The sequence below is a fragment of the Paroedura picta genome, chromosome 5, assembly GCF_049243985.1.
Source record: "Paroedura picta isolate Pp20150507F chromosome 5, Ppicta_v3.0, whole genome shotgun sequence".
NCBI classification, from domain to species: Eukaryota; Metazoa; Chordata; class Lepidosauria; order Squamata; family Gekkonidae; genus Paroedura; species Paroedura picta.
In genome coordinates this window covers 102686005-102708298 of record NC_135373.1, presented here as the reverse complement: position 1 = coordinate 102708298, position 22294 = coordinate 102686005, and the positions used below count along the sequence as shown (strand labels likewise).

Genomic DNA, 22294 nt, shown 5'->3' with positions numbered 1-22294 from the left:
TGCCACAAGAGGCTCTTTGGAAAGAATAGTGGTGTATAAATAAATAAAACGAATAGAGACACGAGAACTGTGATGCACCAGCCGACATATAGGTCCTATATAGGGCTGCCATACACCAACCTGAAGAAAAGTTCTCCAGTCATATATTCTGTCTCCATGGAGACACGAACTGTATCTCCCTTCCCCTCCCCACATATATTGGCACAAATCTCATCTGTTTGCAGCTTTCCAGGCCACTGGATTTATTTTAGGTAGAAAGTTCCAAACAGTGGAATTCAGCTGTACAAAATTCTTGCCCCTCCCTGCTTGTTCCTTGGTGGAACCTCATAAGCACTATAGCTTTTAAATGGTCAGAGGTCTTCTGAGAATTTCTGGAACTTATTTTAATATATTCCTCTTTCTTCTCTTGTCTAGCTGCACAAGACCTTACAACTTGTTTTGAAGTGAAGATCTCTGAAAGCCAACTGTTCTTCTTACCTTGGCTGTGGTTAACAAACAATATGAGGTCTAAAAACGAGAAGAAAAGGACAAGGATAAGATACAGACACATTATACTGCCAGATATTCTTAACACTACCCTAACAACCCATTATCTTTTGTATTCATCCTGGAAAAGGGAACACGTAGAACCTGTGACCTGCAATACTCTACTATTGGGTGTCAACTGAATTACTGCTCTCATTTGTTTCACTGGAAGCAAATATAAAACCAGTCAAGAGCCAATATCATCGTTCCCATAATGGTCATTGCATTTGGCTATGTATATAAGATACATTGACCCAGCATTACCATTAAGTCCTTCCAAGTTTAACTTATTAAAAGAAAACTACGTCTAAAGAGAAGCTAGCAGTTTTCCCATATTTTAATAAGTTAAGCTTGAAAGGACTTAATGGTCTAAAGAGAGGCTTTCAATGTGCTCTGAATTCTAGTAATAGAAAACACTTTGGCACGCATGTCTACGGGAACCAAGCATCCTCACGTTCTAAATGTTAGATCACCATTTCACTACATCATTTCCCCGATTTGTACTTATATTGTCAATAGTTATGCTATGGCCGTCTATCCTTTTGCATTGTTAGGGAAGCATAGTAGGCCAACATTTGTGACAACAATCTTCTTTGTCTTCATGCATTTCAGGAACCCAACTCCTGCATTTATTTATTTATTTTTCACATTTATATACCGCCCTCCCGGAAGGCTCCCCTACAACCTGTCAAAGATGCTATGATGTCTCCCTGACAATCTGAGGAGTCCTTTCCCCTACACACTGTAGTGTCCTCTAGCTGCCCACCTTCCTTCACCTTGTCCATGAAGTTTCTCTTTCCTTCTGAGTATGGACCTACCTACCTACCCTACCTTTTCAGTCACTTTCCTCCCATGTTCAGACAACCCATTTCTCACTCTGCCTTCTTCCGCCATAAGGTCTAGCCCATCAGTATTAATTCATGCCCTTTGAAGCTTTTTTGTATTGGTTTCCTAAATGCACCAAGGGGCACCCTTCTGCCACTCTTCATCCAGATCTACTAACTCTGGCTGCCCATACCTTCTTTAGATGATCCTTGTTTCCTCCCTTCCACCATCCTGCCCTTTTACCTCATCCGTATGATGCCTCCTAACCATAGCTCACTTTTTGGCCTCTTCCCCTTCCCCCAATACCCTGCTGATTTTGTCCATGCTTCTGCATCTCACAGTCCATGCTTCTGCATCTCAAACACTTCCAGGCCCTCACTCGCTCGCTCACTCCCATACTGAGAGGAGGAGGAGGAGGAGGAGGCGGCTGCAAAGAATTTGCTGCTGACCGCTGCATTGCTAGGAGGCAAACACATGCCTGGCCTTGTGCAGGCCAGTTTCCGCCTGAGTGCCCCAAGTCACATATCCCCAGCATCATCTCCGGCACTGAGAAAACAGATGGTATAATAAATGAGTGCAGCCTGATAGGGGGATGGAGGGGGTGCCTGCCTAGGAGAACCCCCCACTCAGACACTCAAATGCTCGAGTTTGCAACACCAGGATTACCCTGGATCTGCTCAGCGTCCTTCCTAACACTAGAGAGTAAAAGGAGAGCTCAACTCTGAGCAAAGTGTTAAATTGCGGACATGGAAGCAGGAGACAGGAGGAGAAAGACGCCTTCAGGATTGGGTTTAGGATTCAGAAAAATGTGCACGACTGGTGAGAATCGCAAAGAAGCCGAAGATTTGTATGGTTGGCTTAATAAGGGGGCACAGGAACATGAACAGAGGCTCAGATCCTTTGCCTTTTCCAGGCTTTGGCTAATGACCCTCATAGGGAGTGGCTACAATCACAGGCAAGAAGTTTCAGGATATACCCCCCCCTTTGAACTTGGTAGAAGAGGAGAGGTATGTATAGCTGCCTGGTGCCCAGAAGCCCCCGTTCTGGCTGTGTGCTCTACCCAATCTCTTCTGCAAGCCTCTGTCACTTCTGTTTAGTCATGTCTCCTGTCTGTGAGAACAAGTGAAAGCCACACCACTAGACGGGCTTCAGTGACAGAGCTATCGGCAGCAGAAGTAGCAGCAGCAGCAGCAGCAGCTGTGACTCAATCCTTGCCCAAGAGAAACATCCTCAGGCTTTCAGGGAGGGGGAGACCACGTAGAACGGAAAGAGCTTTGTTTTGAGGCTTGGCTTTTGACACAGACATGTGATGCTCTCCTACTAAGACTAAGTTTAATTTACTACATTGGCTGTAAGCACAAGCTTGGCCCCAAACGTTTGCTCAGCAGCTGCCTGACAAGACTTGTTCTCTAGCGTAGTGCCTCTTTTAAACATCTGCCACGCCAGATTTCCAAATGGATCCTCAGTCTGAACATCAAATCAACACAATGGGCTGAGATGAACCCTGGATCACATCTTGCTATGTTAAGAGGACTCTATGAAAATCAACTCTAAGGACCAACCAGATGCCTTTACTTCTTTACCCCACTGTAGATTCCTCAAGCCCAAGGTTTGTGTCCATCTCAGCTTAGCCATATCTTCTTACTCGTATGATGAGCTTAGCTTCTTCCTGGACACATCTGATCAGCAAATGACCTCAGCCAACCAATACTATGATACCAACCTGTGACCCATCTAGTGGGCAGCCAATAGGGAACACCAGGGCAATGCAGAACACATAGCAAAGAAAATCCCAAACACCTGGGCCCCACTGCTGCCACATTAAGGAATCCCACAGAAAAATCCATCCATAGTCCACTTAGTGATCAGGCATCCCTCCAACAGCTATCTGTGCCACTAACTTCCACTGCGATAATGGAAGGCAGGAAGCAAACATCTCCTGAGCTATGCCAGCCAACCTCTGCATCTTCAGCCTTTTAAGTTGTACCTGTCGAGTGACAGCGACATGGCTAACCCAGGGAATGCAATACCCCACCCTACCCCACGCCACCTTTCCTGCCTTCACATCCCAACGGGAGCTAAAGTCTTCTCTTCCTTCACCTAAGACACTATTGAGCTATTCTGTCCACGGATTCAATGTCCAGACTCTGGTCCTCAAGAAAGGTGGGAAAGTACTGCAAGAATCTTTTGCACTAATACGGATGCATGTGACTTTTGGCGAACCTGTAGGGTTTTCAAGGCAAGAGGCAATCAAAGGTGGCTTGCCATAGCCTGTCTCTGCATCATGACCCTGGCACTCCTTACAGGTCTCCCATGCAAATACTGCCCAGGGCCAACCTGCTTAGCTTCCAAGATGACCGCGGTGGGCTAGCCTGGGCTATCCAGTAGCACACAGAATTGGGATTTGTATACATGATCTTTTTCTGGCTTCATTGGTGCATTCCTACAATATACACTGTGCTCTATATGGACACATAAGAAGCCATGAAACCTGACATAATAATACACCAAAGCCATCTTCTCAGAATAATTTATTGCTCTACATTCCTGTTTCACAGCATGGCTTTTAGCTTTGTTCTTTTGTCAGCTGTGACTTTTTATGTCCCTGCCAAATGTTTATGGAAATTAATTAAATGAAGGATGCTACACACTCTCCGTGGGGCCCCCAAGATTGTTCTGCTAACAAAACAGTTTACTTGACCTGAGCCTACAGTTTACCTTATCACCTATGCAATTGACTCCGGATATTTTAGAACATTAAACTATTGTGGAACCCTTACTACCTATGGAATCTGAGTTGTTCCAAAAGTGGCAAAGACATGGGGACATTCCAGAGTTTCCTGTGGTCCCTGACACTGCTGCTCAATCCAAACAGAGGGTGGTCTCTGATACTGCAATTCCTGCTGACCGATGGGGCAGCTTGCACAGGGAGAAACCTAAAAGCAGACTCCAGAAGGATATTCAGGTTGAAAGCCAGCTTTTAGTCTTAGTTCACACCCGCAGGAGGAGGCGGTACTGAGAACTGAGGTGGCAGAAAGGACTGAACAATTTCAGATGGCAGATAATGGACTGCAGGCTGTTTGGAATGCTTCTTTTTCATTAACAAAAACCTCCATGCAAGCTGAAAACTGGCACAGATTAGAAGGTACTATCATGACCCCCCCTTTTCTTTGCTACACTTATTTTCTATTTGCAGGAAAAGTATTCCAAAATATGATCTTCCACCAGCAAGCCAAGGTGGTATGGTTCGCTGTACCACTTCTGGTCTCAGCCACCTCACTGCCCTGCATGGGTGAACCAGCCATTCTTTCCTAAATATTATCTTTTTGTTTATTACTCCCTTCAATTACTTCAGGACTGTTGCAAATACTACATTTTGCTGATTCAAAAGTGACTGCAGTGAAGACTCCTTGGAATCTCTTTACCTGCAGCAAAAATTAGCTAGCAGTAACATAAGGATGTTGCAACTATCCAGATATAAATGCCATATATGTGCATGAAATTCTCCCTAGTCTTCCCGTTGGCCGTTTCTTTTGTAAGTAATTGATCGCTTGCCGACAGGAACCAGTGATGTGCACTTTTCCAGAACTTAGTCACCGTTCCTATTACTAACTCCACGTTGCTCCAGTTCATACTTATGTGGCTTGAAAGAGGCTCATCAAATTGACCATTTTCTCTACTCTTGCTTGATACAGAAAGTCTATCCTGTGGCCCCTATACATATTGCGAGATTTTGATTTTAGCTCAGATAACAAAGGAAAAGAGATGTTCCTTGCTTCTCTTTGATGGATGGAAAGGAAAAAGACACTGATGCAGTGGGAAATTTATGTAAAGCTATAACAAGAAAAAGATAGCAACTTTCCCCTTGGGAGGACAGGAGCCTCCCAAGAATAGCACCGAGTTTGTTGTCATTCAACCAGAATCCAGGGGGGAGGGAGAGTGCCTTCACCTCACCAATGTCTCCAGTAACTTAATTTTAAAAAAATTATAATTTGGCATTTCTACCACCTCTCCTCAAAAGTGGGCTCAGGGCAGTTTAGAGCAATAAAACTTCTACAGTGTTAGAAGTACAATAAGCACATTAAAACATGAAAAAGTCCAGTACAAATCCCTCCTTCTCACTATCTGCACCAATCCTATTATTGTTGTTGTTGCTGCTGTTATTATATTTATAGGCCACTGCTCTAGGCCTAGCCAGCTTGCGTTGGCTAACAACAAATTGAAATACACAGTTAAAATTACAAAATCTACATATTTATTACTAAGACATAAAACATAAATCCCCCCCAACCCCTACACAATCCCTCCAGGTGCCAGTCCCAGGTAGATGTTAAATGATTGGAGTATTGGAGGAGGGGCCCTAGATCTTCCCTTAGCCTGGCCTCAACCAAAAGCCTGGCAGAAGAGCTCCAACTTACAGGCCTTGCGGAACTGCATTAGCTCTGGCAGGGCCCATAGCTCTTTCAGAAGCTTATTCCACCAGGCAGGGGCCGCTGCCCAAAAGGCCTCGGCACTGGTCGAGGCCAGGCGAACCTCACACAGGCTGGGGATCATTAAAATTATTATCATCAGGCTATACAACTGGTTCCAGGAGAATTTCAACTACAAGAGGAAAGCACTGACTCCTTCAGTGGTGAGCCGAGAAACTGTATTTGGGACCAAAGCAATTTTTCCCTCTGCTAATGTATGTACAAAGCAAATAAGAGCAGTATAAAGGATGGGTATGTTGCTTTCTTCCCCCTGCTGTCAGCACCTGTGTTACAATCCTCTTTGCTCTTAAGAGACAGCTCCCGATTAAGATTTATTAGATGATTCCAGCAACAGCCTTGCTAATTCTATCTTTAATCGCACTTTCTTTTGGCATTACCAGATCTGCCCACACAATCCCTCCTTCACTTCTTACCCATTCATCTTATACCAAATGGGTTCATTCAGCTCTTTTCACTTTAAAGGACAAGTTCTATTCGAACAGTTTATTCAGTAGAAGGGTAATTTTAAACAACTGCATGCTAAATACCAACAAACAGTCTGCCCTCAACAGCTTTTTTCTTTTTGCCTTTAAAGAGCAAAGTCCACAGTAAAGCATACACAACTTGCCAGAAAAGTCTTCTATGCAAATGCACCTAATATGAGCAAGGCCCTTGCATGGACATCATCACCCAGTTCCGATGTACAGAAGTTCTCACTCACCTGCCCTACATTGCTTTCATTAGATTTTCCCAATTTTTGCTGTGTTGCCATTTGTCGATGGGTTTATTGAACGTTGTAAGCCTTTCCTGTTTGAAATGGCACTTAATAAACGGTGTTAAGCTCCATATGTATGTGTCCATTTATCTGAGGATGTATTCATATTGCTGGAGTTGTGTGGATCTTATAATCACACAGTTTTAGACTCATACGCAGCATGTTACAACCTGCCCTGAGCTCTTAAATAAGGAATAAAATATCAGAATAACTATGTTATGGCAAGTCTTTCCAGTATAATCCTTCAATTTAAAAGCAGCAGTACATTTCGTATCATTCCCCGAATATTAATTCCTTATATGCCTCAGCCCCATCAATGATCACTGCGGAATGTGAGAATTGCTAAAAAAACAAAATAGAAAAAGGAGGAAAGTGTTCAGCGAAAGCAAGTTTTTTAGCTCGCAGGTTCTTTAACCAAGTATGAGGCCATTAACAGCATGTTATGCAAAGCCACAAGACTGGGCTGTTTCTTGACCCCATATGCCCAACTTAAGTGATCTGGGCACCAGCAGAGGGCAGTGCATTCTTGAACGATACAATGTAGAGCAGCCTTCTCAACTTTTTTACCATTGAGAACTCATGAAAGATTCTTCATGCTTCGAAAAACGCCAGAAGTGGCAGGATACAGTTGGGGAGCTTAGCTGTGTCCATGCCCACCCAGGTCCCTCCCCTTCCCACCCCCTCCAGGCCCATCACTGGCCATTTTGGGAGGGGACAGCAGGTCGACAGGACCATATGGTAATATCACCCAATAAATGTTTAACTAATTTTAAATATATATATTAAAAATTAATTAACTCCCTCTCATTTGAGAAATCCTTCCAGGGCTGTCATGAAACCCTGGTTGAGGAAGCCTGGTATAGAGGGGGGGAAAGGCCCTTGGCAGCCGGATAGCTTCCAACAGACCCCTCCCCCACCCCAATAAGCCTAATTAAAATAAGAACCACACCCAGAGAAGTCAGGAACAGAGATCTGTGTGGGTAGTAATGTTGCACAGCTCCAAGTTATGAAAGATAACCCACTGGCTTCCATCTTAAGAGGGGAAAAAAACACACCACTGCACTTCACAGTGCCATGGTTCTTCTGTGTGCCTTTGGTATTAGACACATTATCTACTTCCAGGGGTTAAATTCTACCAGCTTGGCTGGACTGATGTGCACAGACAGTGGTATGCTGTCTGTCACCTTTTTTGATTTGCCCTGTTCTGAGAAATTCCTCACAAGAGTTGACATGCTTTCACAATATTTAAGCTGTGTAATTTTGTGTGTGGGGGGTGGGGGGGTGGGGTGGGGGATTCCTACCAAACTACCAAATCACAAAACAAAAAAACCCAGACAGATTACATCAAAAATAATAACCAAAATAAGAATCAGAGAAAATTTCTTTCTATGGTTTATTTTTGACTTTGTCGGAATTACTGGAATGAGACTTTCATAAGGCAGTGATAACAACCCTTGTACCCATTTAGTCTATTGATAGTTAAACATCTGATTATTTCTAAGTTCAAAGAAAGGAAATAAGTTAAGCAGGCTATACTCAGTCGACTCACACAAGCGAGTGAAAGATTTCCACCTTCTCTTTGTACAATTGGTGGAAGGAATTTGCCACAGTGTGAAAGGGGACTTCATAATTTTCCATCTCTTTCTGTAAAGAAAGCAAAGAAATTAAACAATGGGGCTGCTACTTGATCATACATCTGTTGCTGGTAATGAGCTAAATGGCACAAGGCCATACTCCAGGACCTCCTTATATTGAAAGTGGAGGGAATTCTTCACCCACACCCAATTAGGTAACTCACAACTGATATCTCGCAGTATTCTAGGCCATTGGTCTTCGCCCACTCTTGTGCCTGTTTCTGCTCCACAACTCGCCTATTGATCAAATCTATCTTATTGCCCACTAACACACCTGAAAAAGGAGACAAGACACTGAATTATTAACAACACACATTACAAAACCTAGAGTGTGAACAAGCAGACGCTGGAAAGTGGATTATTTGACAAGGCAGTGTAGAAAAAAAATCATGTTTCAGGTGCTGATGGAATGAATGAAGGAAAATTGCAGCACTGCCTGGAATGAAGATGTGGCTGTCAGCCATAACTCATTAGGAAGAGATCTAGGCATAAAGCAGGCAAGTTTAGAATGTTACAGCCTCCTACCTGGGATTTGGATTCCAGAACTCTGGGTTCTCAACCTCTCCAGCCACTTGGCACAGTTACTGAATGACTGCTCATTGGTGACATCATATACAAGGCACATAGCATTGGGCTGTTCCCACTGCACAAGAGGGAAGAAAAACCTGTCAGCCCTATTGAAATGGACAGAACCAAGTTACTATTTATTTACTTCATTTCTACTTTGGCCTTTCTTTCCAATGGGAAGCCAAAGCAGTTTACATCTTTCCCCCCTCCTCCATTTTATCCTTACAACAAACCTGTAAGGTAGGTTAGGCTGAATGTGTGACTGGGCCAATATCACCCAGTGAGCTTCTATAGCAGAGTGAGGATTCAAACATGGGTTTCTTAGAGTTTTTATCACAAACTCGGCCCGCCCCTTTCTCCTCCCAGTTGGCCCTTACTGTTTTATTTATACCGCTCCACAGGAGCGGTTTACACATTACAGTTAGTTAACAAATGTATTAGTTGAATTAGGGCTAACTATAACTATATAGAGGTCTAATGTAACTGTATTCTATCTGTCTTTTTCTTTTTATCTTGTTATAAAACTTATCAAATCTGGGGAGGAAAAAAAGAATGTAAAAGCTGCCTGAAATATCAGATCAAGCTCCAATTACTCCAACACACTCTGTGATAATTCCAGCAACCAGCAGGTGTCAGGTTTTCCACTGATGGTCTGTGGCCCCATTTCTACGCATCCTGTTTTTTGGGACTGATTCCCTCCCCTATTATCTCCCTTCTCTCGGGAATAGCTTTTCCAAGTGTTGGGCAGAAATACCAGCATGTTCCCATGGGGATACTTAATGGTAACAGTAACTTAAGTGAATACATTTTTCTTTTGTAGTCTTTGATTTAAGAACATTTTAGAGTTGGCTTTAAAGATAAAAAAGTAGTAGCAGTGAAAAGGAAGGGAAAAAACTGTCATTTTGTGTTCTTGCCCAAGCTTTAATCAGGATTCAGGGGTTAGGTTTGCTTTGCAGCTCCTCTGCTGAATGATGGCTTTTATGTTGTACTTGCCAATTTATCTAGCATCTCAGAAAACAGTTCCTTGCCTGCTGAGTCAAAGATGAAAAGTTCCTGAAAACAGAAGCAAAAGTAATATGAAGCTGCAGAATCTTCGACATTAAAGTAGTAAATTTCTCCAGCCCGAGCAGTAGCGATAGAAAAAGCTTCCCTTTCCCTGAGAGCGACTAAAGTAGAAGACACAAATGAAGCTGCCTTAAATTAAGTTAGTCTGCCTAGCTCAGTGTCTTCTACTCTGAACTGAAAGTGGTTCCCCAAGGTCTCAGGCAGAGAAGAGTATTTTCAAACACTTGCTTCCTGAAATCCTTTAACTGGAGTTGCTAGGGATTGGAACGGAGGCCTTCTGCATGCAAATTATATAATGTACACTAAGCCATGATTCTTCCAAAGCACAGTGATTGTCAGATATGAAGCTATGTGTTCAGAATGGGTTCTGAACAAGAGAGCAATTTTGGACAGGAAATTCACTACTTTGTAAACACTGAAGGCACAAGCCCATCATTTGAGATCGACCTATGAACCGTTCTTTCCCTGTCTCCCCTCTCCATGACAATAACCAACTTATAATTGATTGGCCATGTGGTAACAGCACTGGGGGTGTGCATGCAGCTAATCTGAACTGAAAAAAAAAACCCTATTGGTATTTTTTGAAATACCTTATCAATGATTTCTAGGTATTAATTCAGTAGGATATCCCCCCCCCCATTTTTATCACTATCCAAAAGAGCTGACCTGAAAACCCTCAATAGCTGCAAGCTTGAATGTGTTTAAAGGGCACTCAGTCCCTTAAAATGTCTTTGGAGTTCACTTGTGCTGAGGCTTGCAAAATTTAAAGGGACCACACCATCTTTGAGGGATCACAGAACTGGATCCCCCGGTCCAATGCTTTTGAAACTGCAGGGGAGTCTATGTGAAAAGAGTCACGAGCAGCTATGTTACAAATCTGGTGCCTCTACCTCAAAAAACAGTCCCCCCACAGAGAACTCCAGATTATTCTCCATTAGAGCCTAAGGGGACCGTTACAGTCAATGACTATAATGGAGAATCGCTTATAGATTATAAAGGAGCTGGAAAAAAAACATCAGATGTTCTATTTTCCCACATTGTCAACACTAAGATTTCACATATAATTCAAGCCATACTCATCTAACTGAATGAGGTTTATTCCTGCAAAGCAAATGAAAAAATCCCCTCAAGACAATCTTGTTTGTCCTCTGTTTAAATCACAGCTGAGCTTACCACACTATCACCTGTTTCTGGAACAGGTACTGTCTTCACCAGCAGTTCCACTCCTGTTGTCTGTCAGCCCAAAATAAGGAAAACATGTCAGCAAGTTTCAGAAAAAACCACTTTTTTTCATACTGTGCTTGCCTGAGGACAACAGAGCCCTTTCAGGTCTTTCAAATCACCCTTATAACACCTCCAACTGACAGATTTTCTTGTGTCATAGAAACTCTCAAGATCTGAAAATTGGATGTCAGGGACTAACCTGAAAAAAAAAAAAAAACTTGGCTGGGAAATAAAAAGATTTGGTTCACAGTAAATGTGATCTGTTCACTAGCGCAGGCTTGAGATTTTTTTAGGGTCTGACAGACATGTTTATTTGGGTGACTACTCTCTTTAATAAACACTCTTCCTAAGGCATGCCTCTTCCTCCTTAAAATGCCCCCATAATATTGCCAATCAGGCTTTTGCATATGTTGCCCAACATCAGCAATGGGGAGAGACAATTCAGTTTTTCATCATCACATACAAAAATCATTGTCCAGGTAAATGTGCAAACTGGCCTTAGATTAAGATAGATTCAGGTGAGTTGGTCTGAAGCAGCAGAACAAGGTATGAGTCCAACAAAGTTGCACTTTAAGACCAACAAAGTTGTATTCAAGGTATAAGATTTCATGTGCCAGCACACATCTTCAGATGCAGATTTGAAAAAGTGTGCTTGCACACAAAAGCCCCTCAAGACAAACCTTAAATACAACTTTGCTGGTCATAAAGGTGCCATTGGACTCGAACTCTATTCTGGCCTAGAAGAAGACGCTTATAACTATTCTTATTAGTTCCTCTAAAATATGCTCCTGGATACTTGGTACTGCTTATACAGGCTCATGATAAGAGTGCTGTACATCAGTGGTCCCCAACCTTTTTATCACCGGGGATCACTCAACGCCTTTTACTGAGGCCCGGTGGGGGGGGTAGTTTACTCCTCTACTCTCAACCACTGCCCTAACGCTCTCTGATCTCTATGGTAATGTTTAAACATCCCTTCAAAATAAAATACAGACACGCCACAACAATGTGTGTTGTAAAGGGCCGGGGGGGGGGGGGGGAGAAGATGTCCTTTGGGGCCCACCTCCAATTAGTCGAAGGACCACATGTGGTCCGCGGCCCACAGGTTGGGGATCGCTACTGTACATAGTTATGTAGTGGTAAAGTTCCCTCTGGTCAATTTCCAGGTTACTGAAAATCCCAGCTCACCAATGTGTAGTTTTTCTGGAAATGAGCCCCATCATTGCAGAACATCTGTACCAGGGCACTCTTTCCTACTGCTGGATCACCTGCATTACAACAGAAAAAAAAACACCTTTGACTATACTACTTTTGCTTTCCAATTCAACTGCTAGTTGCTGTATCTAATAGAAAACTAACTAGCCCTTGAGCAGAAGATGAAAGCCACACAGTGTTTCATTTATAGAGAAGATAAGTGCTTATTCAGGGAACTCTCCGGGTATGCATAAAATAAAACTAACTACCCAAAAGAATGAAAACAATTAAAAATAGTCTGATGAGAAGATTCCCATCTTCCTACTTATGGCAAGAGACCTACAGGTAATTGAGGCCCCTGCCTGCTGATGCTCACTGGGAAAAGGGGTATGATCATTCTGGAGAGATAAATTATAAAGAAAAATAAGAACTCTTCCATTTGCAGAAAGTTCTCAATACAGAGTTCCTAGTGATTCTTATAGATGCCCATCTCACTTCACTTTGGGCACTTCACTTTGAGACTACACAAGAACACATACAGGGAATTTAACTTCGGCCTCAGACGGAATTGTATGATTTTTGACTCTGAGTTCCATATTCTATGAGAACTGAACTATCTACATTGCTTGAGGCTTCATTTTTATCAATTATACAATATCTGCTGGACTTTAATGAGATATCATATATTGATATAGTTTATGTTTGTAATATTACCTTGACTGGATCGAGATGCATTTAGTTTTAGCATGTGTAGCCATTGATGTTATTCTTGGGAATTGTACATGCAACATTTTACCAGTTGCTACAAATGTTATGTTTTTAATGATATCTTTGCATTAAATATGCACATTAGACAATAAATAATTGTATTTTATTTTAATTTTATTGTTTGCTCAACCTTCAGGCTCCTGGCTTGATTTTTCAGGTTGGGTTTTTGTTCCCTTCTTGATCTTTCTTACTTAGTTTGAGAACAAGATTTAGAGATTGCTGTACAAGATATTTAACATGCCCTTTATATTGAAACAAGCCATTTCTCATTCTATCCCCAGAAATATTACAAATGAACCCACTGAGTTCTGAATAAGACAAGGATTCACACAGTTCTCAAATTTTTACATTGCTGGTTCCTATCACTTAATCCTTATTTTAAGGATTTTAGGCATCAGCATTTTGCAAGGGGGGAGGGAATCTGTAAGTATCAAAGGCTCAAATTAGATAAAGGCTGGTACATAGCTCTAAAGCTGCAGAACAAAGTTTGTGTCCAGTGTCACCTTTAAGACCTGAAAACAAACAAAACCAATAGGCAAAAAATGGTATCTTTTTGAAATCTATTAAATGCAGTCCCAGGTTATTTAAATGTTTTTGCAACCAGAACGGGGTCCCAGGTATTCAATCCCACTTTCTGTTTCTTCTTCAGTGGTTGCAATTGTTGTCTATAATAAAGCAACAACATTGTGTAAAGTAACCAAATAATACTTTCATCTGTAGCCAGTTAAGCACACCCTGTCACTTTTAAATAAATTATAAACAAAAATATATCAAGATTTATTTGCACTTGCATGGGGGGTGGGGGGTAGAGTCCCAAGCCTTTATCTTACTCTAGCCCTCCTTAGTAATGTGTCTTCAACAGTCCTTTGGTGCCTGTGTTCTGACTCTCTGCTATGCTTCTTGATGTACCTTCAAGATCTCCAGTATGCCTGGGATTCCTGTCTGTTGATTTTGAGGGAAACTTTGGACTGCATGCCGGGTTCGATTCTGCACTCCCCCATATGCAGCCAGCTGGGTGACCTTGGGTTTGCCACAGCACTGGTAAAGCTGTTCTGACCGAGCAGTGATATCAGGGCTCTCTCAGCCTCACCTACCTCACAGGGCATCTGTTGTGGGGAGAAGGGAAAGTGATTTTAAGCTGCTTTGGGACTCCTTTGGGTAGAGAAAAGCGGCATATAAGAACCAACTCTTCTTCAAAGGGCCTCAAAGCTATTTAACATGACAACAGCATACCACCAAAATCCAAAACCACAAATACAAAGCTAAAGATGAGATTGGCATAAAGCAGCATCTGGAACGAGGAGTTTAAATCTGGAAGTGGAAAGTCAAGTCTGACTCAGGACCTAACCTCAACGCAGACCGATAAGAATTTTTTGCTCCTTGTGCGGGCGTCTGAAAGACAGCTACTATCTGATGCACACATATGTTCCTGCTTTCACGGGCCATGGAATTAACTGGCGCAATACCCTTATACAGCCCAATTCTGATTGTGTCCCCTTATTAGACATTCTCCCAGAGTGCCACAGGAATAGCCAGCCAAGAGGTATGCTTGTCGACTGAAGCTTTAGACTACCGGCTGTTTCTAAGGAGCACACATTCTCTTGGCCCGGGGAATGTCTCTGGCGCAGGGGGCCATGTCTTGGCCCTAGGCTGATTCCGAAGGATGCTGCCAAGGCGCCCAGACTGAGAACTCACCTGCCACGATGCATTTAGCAGCCAGCTTCACCATGGTCTGCACTGACCTTCGGGATGAATGAGGGCTGGGGGTGGGGGAAGCTGACGGGAAACAGTGACTGTTTGGGGTGTCCAGTTGGGAGCTCAGCCAAAGGAGAAGGGCGTTGTCCAGACTCGGGAGGGGGCGCAGTTGGGCAGGGGCTCCTAATGGGAGGAAGGCGAGGGTGCATGCACCCAAAAGGGCGCACTGCACTAGTCGAGCGCAGCGAACAAGGCCCAGGAAAGCGGCCCACTCGCACCCAAGGCTGCCCTAGCAACAGGGCAACTGAGCATCTTTCTCTCCCCCCACCTCCATTGGCAACCCTCTTGTGGGGGAGGGGCCCAGATCTTAAGACGCGATTGGTTAAAATGGACTCCTGCCTCGGTTTCCATTGGCTCCGCCCTCCCCTTTTTTCTCCCAGGACGCCGTCGTTATTTGTCCACAGGTCATTGGTTGCAGCATATGCCCATCGCGGGATCGCTTACCCGCGATTGACTGGATTTGCTACAAATCTCATCCAATTTGTCTGCGCCCGTCGCGGAAACCAAGTCCGCCCCGCCCACGCGGCTAGCCATGAAGTCATTCAAAGCCGCTATTTCCAGGGAGGCGGGGGGAGGTATCTTCTTTTACCCGGTAACTGGTGATGAACGACAGAGTCTATTTTATGATTGGTGAAGCAAAAGTGGACTGTACCATGTGGATTAAATGATCTTCATGCACGTGTTTGAGAAGAATTGTCTAGGAAGAGCTGTTCCGCACTAGAACAGTCTGTAACAGTTTGCCATGGTTTCTGGAGGGGGCTCTGTGCGGGGCAAAAAAGGGCGAAGATCACTTTTCGGGAAACTGCTCCCCTCCCGCCGTTATATAGCTTCCGTTTACTTTCTTACGTCGGAGGTGGTTTCACGCGAGGTTAATCGAGTTTTTGCGCTTGCGCAAAGCGATGGCCAGCTTTCTCCGTTTGCTTCGCCCAGCGGCAAAAGGCCGCGGAGAAGGAACAGTGGGGTCCTGTGTTGTCTCCGATTGTCTGTCCTAGATTTGCATGTCACTCCCGCCACCCGCAGGTTAACGGGACGATGAACATAAACACAATAAAATACAGTCAAGCTGCAAATAAATTCAATATGGAAACGCAAAAAAAAAAAAAAAACCCTGGCCGTATAAAACATAGCTAATTTTTTTAGAAATACAAGGTCAGTGGGCTCTAGGGCATGCAGAAAGAAACACCACAAGAAAAAGGGCTGGTGGAGTATGACTCTCACTTGTATAGTGGTTAGATGAGGAAAAAACTAATCTAGGGGACCGGGTTTGGTTCCCTGCTCCTCCACATGTAGCCAGCTGTGTGACATTGGGCTAGTCACAGTCCTCTAAGCTGTTCTCGCAGAGCTCTCTCAGACTCACAGGGTGTCTGTTGTGGGGAGAGAAAGGGAAGGTGATTGTAAGCTGCTTTGAGACTCCTGGTAGAGAAAAGTGGCCTATAAGAATAAACTCTTATTTGATAGTCTTAAGAAATGGGGGGGGGGGGGCTGATTCCTACTCTGAAGAGTGCAAAAAGATGGAAAATTGATAAAGCAAAAAAGTCTTGGGGACCACAGATGAATTAAGACATGATGAGGCTCTAAACTACCTAAATGGTAATTCACTAATATTTTAGTCCTTACAGGCCCCTCATAATTTCCTAAACTGTATCTTACTTGGGTCATTTGGGTTCTTGGAAACTGCCGGGAAAGGGGAGAGAAATCTCTTTTCCTTCCCATACTATATGATTGCCGGCTCTGTGTTAGGAAATACCTGGAGATTTTGGGCTGGAGCTGTGAGTCGGCAGGATTTGGGGCAGTGATAGACTTCTGTGGAATAGAATGCTATGGAATCTACCCTCCAAAGCAACCATTTTATCCAGGGGATTTGTTCTGTTTCCTGGAGATGAACTGCAAAACCAGGGGATCTCCAGGTCCCACCTGGGGACTGGCATCCCTACCCTACCATCATCTTAGGCAGGACTAGCCCACCACAGAATTTATAAAGTGAGAGAATGCCAGTAGTAAAATGGTGATGACATCCCAGGGGGATATCTGTCAGGAACCAGAGCTGTTGTGTCTACCTTGGCTTTCCTTATCAAGGTGTTTAAAACCCAAAGCCAATCCTGGGCCATGCCCAGTGGCCTTCCTCTGCCCAGAAGCCCTAGGGGTGTATGGCCAACCCTAATGAAGGACCACAGCAATCTCAGAATCACCTTCCTGAGATTCCATCCACAAGGTCTTTAGGTATTTCCCATTCTGGAGGTGGTAACTCTAAGGTGACCAGATTTTAAATTTGGTAAAGCGGGACACCATTGACCGGGGGGGGGGGCTTCTTGATTAAAAATCTGGTCTATATGGAGCAACAAAAAGTTTCATAGAATGCATAGAATGCAAAAATAGTATTGTAATATATAATTTTTCATTTCAACATACGTACAATTTGCCAGGTACCCCCAGATGTCCCTCCAAAAGTGGGACAATCTGGTCACCTTAGGTAACTCTTAAAGACGGGTCTGGTGTTATCCTCATCACCTGTAACAGTGCTTCAAGAAAATGGAGTGGAGATTTTATTTATTTATTTATTAAACGAACTTTTATACTGCCGTTCCTTTAGGCTCACGGCAGTTTACAAGATTGTGGAAGATACATGCTCAACATAGATTCAAAACAAAAATATGATTATGAATATTTGGTAAGGTTGGTTCTATGGCCTCTAGAATATTAATATGATTTAATAGAAGACGGTCTACAAGACAAAAGTTAAGAACTTCTCTGTAAGGAAAGCTGGAATTCATTTGTAAATTATATGTTATCTGCCTTTTCCTTTTTTCTTTCTTTTCATATTTGTAGTTCTCATTAACCTGTAATTCTAATGCAGCAGTTTTATATAAATAAAATCATTAAAATAAAAAGAAATGATGATGATGTCAGCAATTCAGTCAAATGCGACTCTTGGTGATCCTATGGCACAACTGCTGCCATGATTTCCAACCTCGCACCACTTCTTTTAGTTGTGTAATGTTCTGGCTGGTGTCCATTTTGATTGTGTCTAATCACCGTGTTTTCGGTCGACTTGTTTTCCTTTTCCCACTGACCAATCCTAGCATAATTACTTTCTCCAAAGTTTTGGATCGCATGATATGGCCAAAGTAATTGGAGTTTTGTGATTTTGCCTACCAGTGATATATCAGGCTTTATGCGCTGTAGTATTTCCTTGTTTGTGACTTTTGCTGTCCATGGAACCTGCAGAAGCCTTCTCCAGCACCAGAGTTCAAACAAATCGATTCTTCTCTTGTCCGATTTTTTCATCGTCCGATTTTTTCATCGTCCAACTTCCACAGCCGTGAGTGGCTATTGGAAATATTATAGATCAAACTAATCTACATTTGGTAGTCAGGTTTATGTCCTTGCTCTTCCATGTTCGGTTCAAGCTCTTCATTGCTGAGCGACCCAGAGCAATTCGACGTTTTATTTCCATGCTGCAATCACCAGTCTCATCAATTTTTAATCCAAGAAAAATGAATTCTTGAAAGCATTCACTCTCTTCACCATCAAAAATATCAAGCAAGAAAAGAAAGAAGAAAGAAAATAGAAGGGCGGAAGAAGCCCCTACTCCATTCCACAGTCCTTTTGCTGGGACAGACAGACACCCCTCTGAAATGTTCCTGGAAACTCATAGTGCTCCCAGGTTGGAAAGGGCAATTCCATTTTTCAATCTCAGTCCTAGGACTTTTGACTTGGGGGTGGCACTGGGAAGATGAAATCCCAGTCTCTTAAATTGTGTTTAGTTGATTTGATCAATTGATTAAATTTACTTGGAGTGAAATAATATGAAAAAGAAAGCATGCCGATAATTTGCATGGGTCAGAGAGCACCACCTGTTAAAGAAGCATGCCTTCCTATGTAGAACAGAATTAGGAATACCTGCAGATTTTGTATGAAAAGTAGTTAGCATTTTTAATTATCTACTTTCTTACTTGAGGAATCAAATTAATTTTCATTGATTAATCAATACATTGATTACATTTTGCAGCTCCAGTTTTATTCTGTTTATAAACCACTCTGTCATAAAGACTCTGGTTGGATAACAAAATACTGATCATCCAATCTCCATCAGATGTTATTTATTCCATGCTTGTCACCCAAAAATTGGCTCCCGAGGTAATTCATGGCAGTGTGAAAAACAGATAGAAACAAAATACTATAGAGCAAGTTTTTGGGAAAGCAGATCTTAGTCAGGTCTGGATCAAGATATGTCTCTTTCCTCCAGATGGTAATTGGAGATCTCCTACTTTTACAACTGATCTCCAGGTTATAGCGATCAGCTCACCTGAAGAAAATGGTTGCTTTGAAAGGTGGTCCCTATGGCATGGGCCCCCATTGAAGACCCTCCCTTCACCAAACCCCACCTTCCTCATGCTCTTCCCTATAAATCTCCAGGTATTTTCCCGTGCCAGAGCTGTCAAACCTACCTGGTGGTGTCATGGACTGGGAGAAAGAGCCTCTCACTGGAAGCAGAACCAGATATGGAGGAATTTGTGGCTTTTCCATTCTTTCCCTTTGATTTTGCTAATAGCATCTAGTAGCAAGGAAAAGGAGGAACGCTCAGTTGGAGCTGGATTCTGGCATCATGGAGGGGTGCCTGGATGCTCCTCCCTCTGCCCTCAGGAATGGCAGCTGCTAACAGAGGATGGGGTTAACATCTGGTGTCTTAAGAACAAATTTAGAGTCCATTTGGCTGTCTCTGTTTGCAGGCCATATATATACCATTCCAAACCATATTGCGACCAAATACTCTACTTCAAAGAAGATGATGCCCCAAGATGCACCCATGCTTCAGTGGACAGGAGGGGGAAGAAGGGCAATGTCTCAGCTAACTGCTGTCAGCAACTGATTATCTAGTCATCCATTATTCTTTTATAATGTAGACATTTATTGAACCCAAGATGTTTCCCATGCAATTCAATCTCAAGTGAATACAAACAAATCCAAATTGCTGTTTTTTTCCCTATCTATCTCTGGAATATGTTAACCATTTTCATTATGCTGTGTGTTAATTCACTCTTACTCTTTGCCTATAAGTATGAACTGATTACTTCCATTCCATGACATTGTATATGAGGGAGTCTGAGTGCACATGAAAGCTCATCATTATATAGCTGTGCTTCACTGCATAAATAAAAGAGTAAGGGCTAGGTGGGCCGAGGGTGGGTGGGTCCTGTCCGAGGCATGGCCCAATTGGGCGATGCAAAGCAGTACCCACCCACTCAGGACTTTGGCCCAATTGGGAGGTGTAGGGTTTGCCGGCTGGCTGAGTTGGCTCCAGGCCACTATGCCTTTTTACTTAGTTAGGGAAGGGTGGGGGAAAGGTAGACTGGCTGGTGCGCTTGCCCCACCACCTGGGAAGGGGGAGGTAGCCACAGGTCAGGAAGCTGGTCTGTGCCTCGCCAGACCTGCCTCCTCACCCCACCCTTTGCCTTGCTAGTGCCCGCTGCATTTCAGCCTGCAGCGGGCGTGGTTGGTTAGTACCTTAAATAAAACTTTAAAGGTGTCATGGGACTCTAAATTTGTTCTGCTGCTTCAAATCAACATAACTACCCACTTGAATCTATCTGGAGTCTTACCTCAGTTAAACTGTTATCCTTGGCCACAGACTCTAGTTGGAATTAAGAGGCCTACCAAGATGTGAAGTTATTTTTTTAAGTGGTGTAATTAAGGAACATCTGCAAGAATCAATTTCCCTCACTTTCAATTAACTATACTTGGGCTTTGAGGGTAGATCTTCCAGGTAAGTTTGGGACCATGTGCCTTTTAAAAGAGATGTAACACTATATTTGTTCCTTCCTTTTAAAAGAATGTATTAAACTGAATTATTTGAGAGTTGGAGGATAATTTTAACGCATATTAAAAAGAATGGACAAGTTTGCCCAGGATGATCATTTAAAATCATGAGAATAAAATTAAATTACACTAAATAACTTAAAATGCATAACTACTGGATGGGATTAAGAATGGCAAATAGATAGAAACTGGGCCGTAGAAAGAGCAGTGAACAGGAACAGGAGAAAGATAAGACATGCAGAATCATAGAATCATAGAGTTGGAAGGGGCCATACAGGACATCTAGTCTTGCTCAACGCAGGATCAGAAAAGTCTTTGTCCAATATCTTCTGTAGTGCTCTCCTTTATTAGAAAGGCATGATATGATCTTTGTAGTTACATTAAAATGTATCTTGGAAATGCTTTTTCTAGTCACCAAGCAGAAAAACCTACATTTTATGTATTTATTTATTGTTGGATTTATAGACCACCACCATATAAAACCCCCGATACAATCAATAGTGGCACAGTCGACAGTGTAGACTCCCCTGCAGACCCTCAACTCAGCTGCTCGCAATCGTCATTACTCCAGCAGATGACCCTGCCAATGTTTAAACCTGGGGGGGGGGGGAGCCCAGATTACGAAAAAGGAGGGAGAGGCCCAAAGATCTTGTAACCCTCCTCTCAGTCTCGGTCTCAACCAAACGCTTTGCAGAAGAGCTCTGTCTTATAGGCCTTGCAGAGAGTCCCGTCAGGGCCCTCAGCTCTTCCGGGAATTCATTCCACCAGGTCGGGGCCAGGGCAGAAAATGCCTTGTCCCTGGTCGAGGCCAGGCAAATTTCTCAGGGGGCCTGGGAAAAGCCAGCAAATTCATACCCACAGAGTGGAGAGCACTGTGGGGGGAGGGCATCAGGAGATAAGCGGTCCCTTAGATATGACCCAGGCCATGTATTTCTGATGTGTTATCTAGTTTTGACCTTTAGGCCAGTGGTCCCCAATCACTTTTTTAGGCTGGGGACCGGCAGGGCAACCGCCCCGCCCGCGCATGTGCGGCCCGGCCACACATGTGCACTGATTCCCTCTACCCCCCTCTACCCCCCTCTACCCCCCGCAAGCTTGCGGCCTGGGAAGTTTTTTACTGCGGGGGGGGGGCGGGGAGAGGGAACCGCGGCCCGGCGCCATGGCCTTCTGCTTTAGGCTATTCAACTGTAGTGCTAGCAGATATTTGAAGGATTTAGGCCCCTGCTGGCAAATGCTGGCAGGGGCTCATGGGAATTGTAGTCCATGGAGGGCCGCAGTTTGACTACCCCTGATTTAGGCTAAGTTTTCCAATACATACCAAGCAACGGTATGGGTCTTTTGACTCAGCCTTTCATGTTTGCTCAACCATAAATGCTTACTCCCAAGTAAGTGAGGATAGGACTGTAGTGGATTATTTGAGGACTCCTATATAAAATAGGAAGATGAAGCATTCTGCTAGTACTTGCCCCATTTCTTCTTCTGTCCTTTTATCCACTGTTCCCAGTACCTTGGGGCAACACTTGAATCTTGCTTGGTGTAGAAGGATATTGTGCTGCATTCTGTAATCGCATCCCTTCCTTGCCTAAGCAATCCAGAAGATGTGTGGCGTCTCCTGGTTGTGACCTGGCAAGTCCAATAATGGGTGATCCCTAATTCCAGCTGTGACAAACCTCTGC

At 43.4% G+C, this 22294-nt stretch overlaps 1 protein-coding gene across 3 annotated transcripts; it reads right to left on the bottom strand.

The window, feature by feature from the left end:
* Window positions 1–213: 213 nt before the first annotated feature.
* IFT27 (intraflagellar transport 27) lies at window positions 214–15390 on the bottom strand. Of its 3 annotated transcripts, XM_077339626.1 has the most exons (9): window positions 14742–15129; window positions 13956–14152; window positions 12273–12352; window positions 11034–11093; window positions 9789–9848; window positions 8754–8871; window positions 8393–8502; window positions 8144–8238; window positions 214–507 (listed from the first exon to the last, which is right to left on the bottom strand). In XM_077339626.1, exons 3-9 carry the CDS (start codon window positions 12315–12317, stop codon window positions 489–491), a joined length of 507 nt encoding a protein of 168 aa, XP_077195741.1. In that variant the 5' UTR covers window positions 12318–12352; window positions 13956–14152; window positions 14742–15129; the 3' UTR covers window positions 214–488. The 3 variants fall into 3 exon arrangements, with proteins under 3 accessions (XP_077195741.1, XP_077195740.1, XP_077195739.1); XM_077339625.1 differs by lacking the exons at window positions 13956–14152; window positions 14742–15129 and adding an exon at window positions 15246–15390; XM_077339624.1 differs by lacking the exon at window positions 13956–14152 and having other exon boundaries at window positions 14742–15126.
* Window positions 15391–22294: the final 6904 nt, after the last annotated feature.